The following is an 11,453-nucleotide window of genomic DNA, read 5'->3' on the forward strand; positions in this document are numbered from 1 at the left end:
TAATGTATTTCATTATACTTTCCATTATGAACAAGCAAGCAGCACACGGAGATATGAGAACATAAATATTAAAAGTAATCATTGAAATTAATTTGTTATCTGCTTTGCTCACAGTGTAAAATAAATGGGTTTTTTATCACTATACGGTGGAGTTTTAATGTTTCATTTTGTGATCTTGTTAAATGAGTTGCATGAACATCGGCATTCACTGTGAAGTTACTTTTACTCATTTTATTTTCAAAATTATTTAGTCTTTCAGTCTTTCCCAAGTAGTTTAGCTTGTTAAAAATTCACTAGTTAGAGAATATTCCAAAACTCCAAAAGAAGTGGGACCAAAGAAGAACAGCGATGTTTTTAGTGTATCCTTTAAAATAAATTACACATTTTAATTAAAATATAATTGCATCACATTCCCTTTTCTCTTTACATGATTATTTCCTCCAAGGTACACCTCCCTTCAGCCCATCCAATATTAATTGCTATAAAAATGTATTTTAAATTAGAATCAAATTTTGAGATGTTACATGTGAAATACATGCACAGAAAAACCCATATAAGTCCTCATGCTGTAATAAATATTTAGAAAACTAAGGAATTATTATTATGTTGCTACTAACTGAATCAACTGGATGCAAAGTTGATATTGTGCAGCTAGTATTAACTATACTTTTAAAACTTGGTGAAATGAACAAGATATTTAAAATATAACAATTATTACCATACTTCATATGGAATTATAAGTATTACCTTGCTAACTAAATTATGTAATTTAGAAATATTTCAGAAATTGGGGAGGAAATAATTGTCTATACATTGACAAAAAATAAGTCAATCATATGTATGCTAAAGAGATGGTCTTAACTATCTGTAAACCAATTTAACTTAAAATGATTTGGGTCAGAGGGCAGTTGAGAAGATCTTGGAGACTCTGCAAAAAGTGAAACCACAATCGGAATATATTTTCTATAAAAATTTTAATAATAAACATCAATAATTAATTTTGGTTTACTTCATTAAGTATTTTAAATTGAACACACTTGTGAATACACATTATTAGGTTGACTACATAGACTATGTATGTAAACAAACACTCCCTAAAATGACATTCTAGGGCTGGAGAGAAGGCTTAGCCATTAAAGGCTAGGTTCACAACTAAAACTATAAAAGACATTCTAGTTATTAATAGCTAGTGTACATGACATAGTAAGTGTACTGAATAAATTCAAGTATATTATCACTAAAATGCATTTGCTCATATTTTTCTCTATATTAATGGTAGCTATTTTGGTTTTGTTGTTTATTATAATATGTCTTTCATGTTTATGTATGAGCATTGAAAACTACATAGTCGTGAACACACATGTAAAATCTACAATGCTGAAATCATTGAATGTGAGAATGCATGGTTGTTATAAAAGTTTAAAAACTGGAAAAGGATTTGAATTTAATTTGAAAAAAACTATTTTAAAAATAGTTTTTAAAAACATTCAAAAGTAGCAGGAATTTCAGATGCATATAGTCATACATCTATTTAGTAAAATAAAAGAAATCCACTTCTCACTTATGTAACTTTTTAATAAGATTTGAAAGCTTGGATAAAGTCATGTCAGTAGGGCAATGAGACTAAAGCTTTTATTTGACATATCAGTGTGTCTTAATTTATATTCTTTAGTTTAAGGAAAAGTTAAATCACATCAATTTTAAATATGAACTACAACAATAAAGTAGTTACTAAGTATTTGAAAACAAATTACTTTTTATTTCCTTAATATCTAATATTTTTGGCCTCACATACTGATTGCATAATGTATAGTTTAAGCACATTATTTTTATTTCTTTATACTATGCTTTTTAATGATTGAATTATTTTGCAGGTAGCATAATAACTAACTTCAAAATTAATTGAAATATAGTGTATATTTTACCTTTCTTTCTGAGAGTATATAGTGAACAAGAATATCAATTAATTGATATTTTAGTGTTCTGTGATAGCTATAATACTTTTCATTCCCTACCTATGTCAAGGATAAAAATTATTTATTTGTTTTAGTAACATTCCCTTAACTCTTGAACAAGGGTGTCAAATTTCAATAAACCTTCTGCATTATAACTATTTAAAACTATTCATTTATCCACACATACATGTATTCATTTAAATCATTGATCATTAATACAGCAGAAAAAATATATACTTACAAATTGACAAGTTCTCCTAAGATTTTTATGACATTTTATATGACATTATCTTTTTAAACAACTTACACATTTGAAGCCTCTCAAGAAACTAAAGACCAAGGTACACCAATAATATTATACAACAACAAAACAGATAAATGTTCAGTGTCACTTGAAAAAAGAAGTATCCTTTTCATAGAATATTGCAATTGCAAAGTGAAAAATTGCTCTGTTATCCTATGGCATATGCTAAATGAGAGGGAGATGGGTTAGATTTTGGTCATAAATTAACTGGATCTAGACTTTTAAATGTAAAAAGTAAATGTATTCCATCATCTGTATCTATGTAGTTATCATTCTATATGAAATTTCAGTCATACTAATAAATATCAGGAAAACCTACCATTGCTATCAATGGTAAATTGTTACACTCCATCATGTATCTATACATTGATATATCTCTGCACATGTTTATCATGATACATCCACACACATATATCCATGTGATAGCATGACAGATGGATAGCTTGGCAGGTGAACATTCTTTAACTAAGTCCTTGAAGTACTGGGTTTAATGTCTTTACAGACCCACCTTGCCAGACAGAGCTCAGCAACATTCAGAAGCGACAAGGGATAAAGAAGTTCCTAGGTGAGTCACAGATCATTCTTCTGGAAGCTTTCTTGCTTGCATAAATTACCACAGGGAAACAGCAACATAAAATCAATATTAATCCAACAAAGACAGAAAAGAGAGACTGCATTAAATTTCATCAGCAAAATTTATGAATTTTTGGAAAGTCATTGAACTTACTTTTATTTTCTCACCTATGGAAAGATTTAATTTCTGTTTTATTACTCTAATATCATGTTCATTTTGAAAGTTAAGTACAAAAGAGATTTAGAATCAGCAAAAATGTCTATTTCTACAGTTAAATGTTTAAGGATTGGTAGCATCATATGTGACCACCCATATCAAATGTATGTAGGTGATTGCACCTTTAATTCAGAAATATGAGCAGGACTTTTAGTGGTTTTCATTAGTAAATTTACAACTGTTACTTTTAGTAAGTAAATTTTGATACATAAGTAAATGGGTAGGTAAATGGTAGGTAGATAAATGAGAGAGACAATAATGAGACACAATAATAGAATAATTTAGCCAAAGTCATAAAATATTTGAATACTTGGCTGTCTGTCACAATGCTGTTATATTCATATATATATGAATATACAATCACACATTGTTAATAATTCCATTTGAAATAATTTTAAATTAGAAATGTTTCTAACAGAGAATATATTCTATACATCCTTCACTCATCTCTTTCCATCCTTTTCTTTACATGCTGTAAATTGTATAGCTTATTTGTAAAATCTAATAAATTATTATTGCTACAATACAACTTGAATTTGACCAGTTCTGCCAGTTGTATTTTAGCATCATAAGTGTATGTTTGTATTTTCACATTAGGTACCACATTGTGAGTGTATATTGAAGCATTCATATTTTAAGACTTTACAATGTCTCTCAATCTTATTAATAAACATCATTTTAGATAGTATCCATGAAGCTAAAAATATAGTAACTTTAAATTAGAACATTTTTTTTAATGTTCTAGGGAATTCTTACCCTAGGCCTCATCATTCAGTTAAATGGTTTGTCATAAAATGCTTTAGGTGAAAAACCAATGATTATAAAACAGGGCAATTTTCTTTTTAAACTGTGGATAGCTGCTTGTGGTGGTATAAATCATGAGGGGAAATAGCATATGGATGCATGAGCATGTTTCTGCAATCCAACATTTCACATTGCACCCTGAAGAAGCCCTTAACTTCAGATAGATATTTCAGAGGTGAGCAAGGTCAAGAAGTACTGAAATCTATTAGAATGTTGGCTTTTCTTTTCTGAATATATTAAAGAGTCACATTTAGTGAGAACCTGGGAAGATTTCCCTTACTCTTCTTTCATGATATAAGAAGGAAGATATTAGAACATTGGATGCCTTAAGTGCTCTTTTTGATTAAGGGGAGGTCATGAGGCATTTATCAATTGGCCAGCTGCTCTATCAGGGTAAAGCATCATGTGTTTCAATGTGAAGATCAAGTTTGCATTCATGTCTGTAGTGCAAGTGCTATACTTACCAGTGTTCTATTCTAAGTTTCCTGACATAACAAAATGATTGCAACATCACCATATTTTAATTATGTAGGTATAAAGATTTTTTTTCTTGTATTTAATGCCTTGAAGACTGTAGAAGAAACTAACTTTGGTAAATTTTTCATATCAGTTCACATATTTCAGTTGAATTATATTTGTATTAAATGTATCATTGTATGTATTAGAGTTATGAAGCTTTTTATGGTGTAAAATTATCATCCCATATGAGCTACTAGAAAAGACATTCATATTTTCTCTCTATAATAGATATTTTAACAGAATATATATGAGAATTCTGTTCACATGAAAGAATAAATGGGGAGAAATGGAAATATCTGATTGTCTAAAAGTTGTAGCTAATGTTGGAGTATTTGTAGAAGAAATTCCTAAGCTTATACAGAACTAAACATCCCTCATTATACATGTACTATGTATGGGACTGTGTCAGGTTCTACAAATAGGAGTAGCTATTTTCCCACTATTTTCTGGTTCCACTTTCAGTGTAATGTGTATGGTTTGTATAACAATGAAAACCAAGAGATCCTAAATATTTTCAAACAGAAAAAAATACCATAGAATAGTGATAACAATAAATAATGGTAGCACACACAGAGGCATCCACATAAACACACATGCACAATAAAAGAGAGAGAATACTATACAGTGAGTAATTTTTTGTTGAAGCCTTAAAATGAAAAGTGTAGGAATTGAGAAGGATTTCAGTTGGAATAAGCAAAGTAACACTATATTAGTGAGAAACAGCTTGGCATAGATTGGTTTTTTGTAATGTTGAATGAAATTGTTGAAAGCCAGAATAGAAAATTGTCAATAATAACACAAGCAAGGGTATTGGATGCCATGCTAAGTGTTCTGAATGATTTAATATGAGCATAGAGTCAAACATGTTTTGATTCTTTAGGATACTAATACATAATAACCATCTAAAGGAGAATACACCTTATTAATAAACTTATTTTACATTTGTGTGTGTGACCTTTTACTTCACAGGACAATATGTCCCTCTGTGTGATGAAGATGGTTACTACAAGCCAACACAATGCCATGGAAGTGTAGGGCAGTGCTGGTGTGTTGACAGATATGGAAATGAAGTCATAGGATCCAGAAGAAATGGTGTTACAGATTGTGGTAAGAGAAAGGCTCACTTCATAAAATTTTCTAACACACAATTAAATATGTCAAAGGCTCATGAACTTTTTCAAGCATTTAACAAAGACCTCCCCTATTCTTCGTTTCTAATATGTAGGATACATATGAATGTTATAGGTGGAAAGAAGTCTTGTTTCTTGCATATTGTGAATGGTGGTAACAATAACAATATACAAAACAGACACATTTAAGTATCTTGAAGAGAAAGATAAAAAGCAGAATTTCAATTCCTACTTCAAGTTAAGATGTTTGTCACAAACATTTATTCTAGCTAAAGTTGTAAAATGTAGGTGCATATTCTAATTCTAATCTAAGTCTGTAAAACAATGAATATTGTTAGAATGGTTGTCTGCTGTTCTCTGGTGAAAAATGAGTTGAATAACATGACCCTCATCAGCCAAACCAAATGAAGCCAACCCAAACAAAACTCAATTTCAACTGTATGAAGTTTGATAAATTAGACTAATGCATTGCTTGTTTCCTTATGTTTAGGTATGAAAAACATCATTTGTGTATCAAATGATAGTTATAGTTGATGTTCTAATTATTTTATGAACATATATCTTATGTGTATTTAAGAATTATACAAGAATTTGAGATTATATGATTTTACAGTTTCCATTTTTATCAATTTTCCCAGAATGCAACATTCAAGTCAGTGTTTGTGTTTGTTTTAAACAGAATTAACTATTTTAAAAAACCCTTCTTATTACCCTACAAACTCCTAAGATGGTATAAATGCAAATCTATCAGGCTGTTGGGATTAACAGTTTATGTATATTTTAAAACACATTGTAAACTTTTAGTGGTTTTTCTTAATGTGAATCTGTCTTTACTGTAAATCTTTATCTTTTTCTGGCCACGATTCTTTTATCTGGTAAACAACAACATTGCTAAAATGAAAGTCATAGCTGTGTCATCCGCGGTTTATCAAAGATGGTGGCAGGTACTTTTACCGCCAGCACTGAAAGCTGTGTTCACTGCCTTGGTTTCCGCTGCCATCCAGCAAGCATGCTGCTGGCTTGGAGGAGATATGGTCATGGTCATTGCCATCTCTCATATACACTAATAAATTGTTAGCAGAGTTATTTAAAAGCCTTGCAGTTTTATCCCCTTATGCTGAGTTAGGAAATTTCCCTTAAATGAGTCACACAATTATCTGCTTGTCTCTCACAAAGCAGAGTCCAAACGAGAAAAATGCTGCTACCAAGAAACTTTGCTTGTCTCTGTCCTTTTGTTTCTAAAACCCTTTTTAAAGCTTTTGTTAAATTTTCAGTGGAAGTTCTTATTAGCACGTGGGTGCCATATGTATGGAGTTAGGTTTTTCTGCCTGCTGCTTTATTCATTAACCAGTATGAGAAACATATTTACAGAATGACATATCTTATCATCAATGACATCTCCCGTCACACTTGGTCCCAAATTTTGATGATACATAGGAGCATTTATATATAATATAGAGTGTAATGGACATTGAAAGTTAGGGCCCAGCTTTAGTGTGGATTTCTTCTTCCTGGTTTGACACTTAAAGTACATCTTTCACAACTTCAAAATATCTTTCCAATTGTCCCAGTTGTTCTTGTCACTCCAGCATCCATTTCCCTGCCATGATGGATCATACACTCTAAAATTTAGCCCCAATTCAACTTTACTCCATTTCCTCATATTTGTCAAGTATTTGGATATAGCAAGGAGAGAATTAATTACTTAAACCAATCCCCTAATGCAGATCTAATGGATTTTATTTTCATTACTATCAATTAAAATGATGAAAATTATGTACACAGTGATAATACTTTTGAAATTTTAGACTGGTAAACAAGGGTTGTTTAAGAAGAAACAAATCACAGATAATAAGTAATCTCACATAATTGTTCCTTCCTGACTTGCATTTGTTTATTCATAACATTTTCAGAGCTTGCTTTGGTATTAGGACCTTACTTAAATGATCAAAGCAGCAACTAGAATTCAATACCTATCTTACCTACAGAGTGTTAAAATCTGAAGATTAAACCTTCATATTATATATCACAAAATGCTTGGATAATTTATGACATCATCCATTTATAATATGAGTGGATAAAGTATTTTAATTTTTATGCTACCAATTAAAATTATGTGCCGAAGAGTTTAGTAAGTGAGCAAATATATTTTAGAAATTATAATTCCTGGGTTTTTTTTATACTGGTGTAACTATGATATATATAAATATAGAATTTAAGAAATTTTTTTTGTTCACATAAATGATACTTTCAGATGTGAAATCAACCAATTTATAACCATCTAAATACATTAATGGTATTTATAAGAATTAAGACTAAAAAGGAAGTATCATTTGAGGGCTTAATATTTGTTACACTATACTGAATATATGTGATCTGCTATCTCTAGAATATTAGAAGCTGATTTTAAATTAATATGAGTATTAATTTTCTGTTGCTCTAGTAACAACAGAAAAATCAATCCCACTACAGTTCTGGCTTAATTAACACAAGTTTATCATCTTTCAATTTTGCAGGTCTCCTAAAGGAAACATCAGTATTTTAGTCAATTAATGCTATTCTGGAGACTCTTCGGGAAAAATCAATTTCCTTGAATTTTCTATTCTCTAGAATTTTCTGATGTTCTTTGTATTATTCACCCTCCCATCCAGTTTTAATACACAAACTCCATAATATTTTAAACATTATTTTATAGTTTCATCTCTAAATTACCACTTTCTAGGGGAAAATGTGGTTAAATGGAAACAAGTACTAGGGAAATTACCCAGGACAGTCTCCTGTCTCAAGGTCACGAGTTGAATCTTATTTATACAGTTGTATTTTAATATTAGGTAATGAAGCTTTGTGATTTCAAAATTTAGGAAGTATCTATTTTGCTATTATAATTGTTCCCCCTAATATACTTGTAGGGGAAATTTTAAGTAATGTCAAACTTCGTAGTCTGTCAAAAATTCTACAAAACTTGGACTGATATCAAATTTACTAAACTGGAAATCGTACACTGAACATTGCTTTCAGCGTAAATATTTTAACCAGTTAGAGATCTAACATACAACAGTCTTTCCAGGAATAGATTTTTCTTTTATCTTCTTTGAGAGAAGCAGCAAATACACATTCATTAAACCTTTCAACTTTCTTTATTAGTTTATATAATTCAAAAAACATGGCATTGCTCAGTCAAGTAATGGTGCTTGCTTTTGCAGCTATAGATTTTGAAATCTCTGGAGATTTTGCAAGTGGAGATTTCCGTGAATGGACTGATGATGAAGGTGAAGATGACATTATGAATGATAAGGATGATATTGAAGATGATGATGAAGATGAAGGCGATGATGATGATGATGATGATGGGGATGACCATGACGGATATATTTGACCAGTGACAGCTGAAGTCAATAAATACTAAATTTTTAATATTTACAAAATACTAACGTATTGAGAATTTCCTTCTTATCCCTAAACAAAGTGATTCTAAACCCCACATATATTTTGTATAATTATTTCAAATATTGAAGCTAAAACCATAGAACATTATGTTTAAATAAGAATTATTTAATTTTGGTTTTTATATGCCTTAGAAAAAAAGAAAACACATATGGGTTGTCACTTGAATATAGAAAGTTGTGAAGACTATTATAATAAAATTAAAAATAACATACTATTTAATTGTTCCACAAAAATAATAACAATGAATGTGTGCTTGGGATTATATGTGTTGCCTTTATGGTGGATTTTTATAAGCTAAATTTATAGTAATTTATTAATGATATGAACCACAGGGTTTTTGTCAATTAGTTCATGATGTTAATTTTGATCAAACTGGACCTCTTACCAAACTTACTTGTTGGGAAATAAGAAAGATGACTCATGGTAAGACAAAGTGACCACTAGTGAGTACTTAGTAAGTGGTTATCTTTTTAACTATAAAGTTATCTTGGATATGATTAAATAATTTTTTGCAGTGCAAACTATGGAATACCATGGATTCTGAAAGTTAAAAGTTAGTTTTTCTTCCTACTTTTGAAATTAAATTGCATTGTGTATCATATGGATGTTTAAAAATATTTTTAAACAGCATCATTTCTAGATTTTTCTATCTTTCCAGCAAGCAATCTGGATGCATAATTTCATTTAGAAAGAAAGATATTTATTTCAAACACTTTTGCATTAAATATATTTTGTTTGTCCCAAGATCAAATTTGAAATTGTGCATTCTCATTTTTATATAATATAAAATTTTATGTTTAATCTTAAAATCATGTCATTTTTGTTAGTAGTAATGAAATTAGAGAATGTGTTGTAGGGTGCCTTGCAAAAATAGAAATAGAAAGGGTTAGCATGCATACAAGTATAGGATACTAGGCAATACTTAAGCACACATAATTAACAAATTATTGCTACTGAAGATACTGCTGGAATGAAGAAAGTGGAATATGTTTCTTTCTTTTTTTCTATTGTTACATAATCCCATATGGACCTGTTTATAATTATTGTAAAGAGTAGCATTTAAGATATAACTGTAACAAAAATTACTTTGATCACTATACACCAGTTAGCATGTTAATTCATTGTGTAGATATTTTGACATGCCACCTCTGTTGAGTATATCAGACCAATAGTTTTGTGCTTATAATAGAAATGAGAAAACCTGTTGAATTTTACACCTTGGTATATTTCACTTCAATAATGAATTTACAGATTTTCTGGAATATTATTCCTAGAACACAAATTTGGTGAACTTGTTCCATTTAATTTCTACATAATAATTAAAAACTTTAATGTTGACCTTACATAATATTTAAGCTATAATGCATTTTCTTTTTTTACTGTTTATGTATAGTTTACAAAATAAAGATTCTTGTAACCAAAGTAAGCAGTTCCTTAATGATTTTCTGGTATACATAGCAGCATGGAGAGTTTTTACTTTGTTTCATAATTCTGGAAAATAACGTAACACAACAACAGTGACAAGAAATGTCTTTTGAGCTTACTTTTCCAGTTTCTAAACAAGAGTTGTTAGTGTCTTCAGACAGTTAAGATTATTTTTAATAGTTAGTTTATCTTTATATGATCATTTGCTAAAATATTACAAAATAAATAATTTTCTTTCCAAAAGAATATCATTTTAAATTTTATTTTGTTTACATATTTCTTAAAACCTTTAACTTAAGTTCTATAATAAGATTGTAATTATAAAATGATTGTAAATGTTTGTCTATTGAAATAATGTGTAGGAATCATAAAATTTAACTTGAAATATCTTGAAAGACTACACAGCAAATTATATACAGGTATTTACCCTAAAACCATGATCATGAAGTTAAGCTTGTTTCTATTGTGTCAACATTCTGATTTTCATGAAAGCAACTAATTTAACAGTGAATTCCAATTGGCAAACAGTACAGTATTGAGTATACAACTTATTAGTATAAGATTTTCCAGGGACCAAAAGGCTGTATGTTCAATTCCAAGCACAACAAGATTACCAAGATTAACAAATGTTACATAATGTTATTTGTAGACAGTAAATATTTTTAGATGCATGTGCTTTTTTTTAATTTATGGCAGGTATTAAGTGCCTTGATTAACATATAATTCACATTGCATTTGTTAACTCAGTACATTCATACTTGAATATTTATTCCCAAGACTGTAAGTAAATACTGAATTTTTGTATTATACCAATTACTATTCTATTACTACAGATTTATGAGTGAACTTTTTTGGGACCCTAGCCTTTAATGGCTGACCCATCTCTGCAGCCCACATTTCCTTCCTTCCTTCCTTTCTTTTTTAATTTATATATATTTGTTATTTTACATTTCGATCTGAATTCTCTCCTCTCCCTTCCATCCTCCCATAACCCCCCCCAAACCTCCCCTGGCCTGTTCTCCATCCACTCTCCAGGGAGAGTGAAGTCTTCCAGGAGGGATCATCAAAATCTGTCAAGT

General features: G+C 29.9%; 1 protein-coding gene across 1 annotated transcript in view; it reads left to right on the forward strand.

Annotated features, from left to right (window-relative positions):
- The window catches only part of Spock3 (SPARC (osteonectin), cwcv and kazal like domains proteoglycan 3), a 382,391-nt gene extending 373,513 nt beyond the window's left edge, over positions 1-8,878 (forward strand). The window contains exons 9-11 of the mRNA XM_051182485.1: positions 2,762-2,824; positions 5,342-5,479; positions 8,706-8,878. Of these exons, the coding sequence (XP_051038442.1) occupies positions 2,762-2,824; positions 5,342-5,479; positions 8,706-8,878 (374 nt within the window). The remainder of the gene's footprint in view (positions 1-2,761; positions 2,825-5,341; positions 5,480-8,705) is intronic.
- Positions 8,879-11,453: the final 2,575 nt, after the last annotated feature.

Source organism: Phodopus roborovskii, unplaced genomic scaffold (genome assembly GCF_943737965.1).
Source record: "Phodopus roborovskii unplaced genomic scaffold, PHOROB, whole genome shotgun sequence".
Classification (NCBI taxonomy): domain Eukaryota; kingdom Metazoa; phylum Chordata; class Mammalia; order Rodentia; family Cricetidae; genus Phodopus; species Phodopus roborovskii.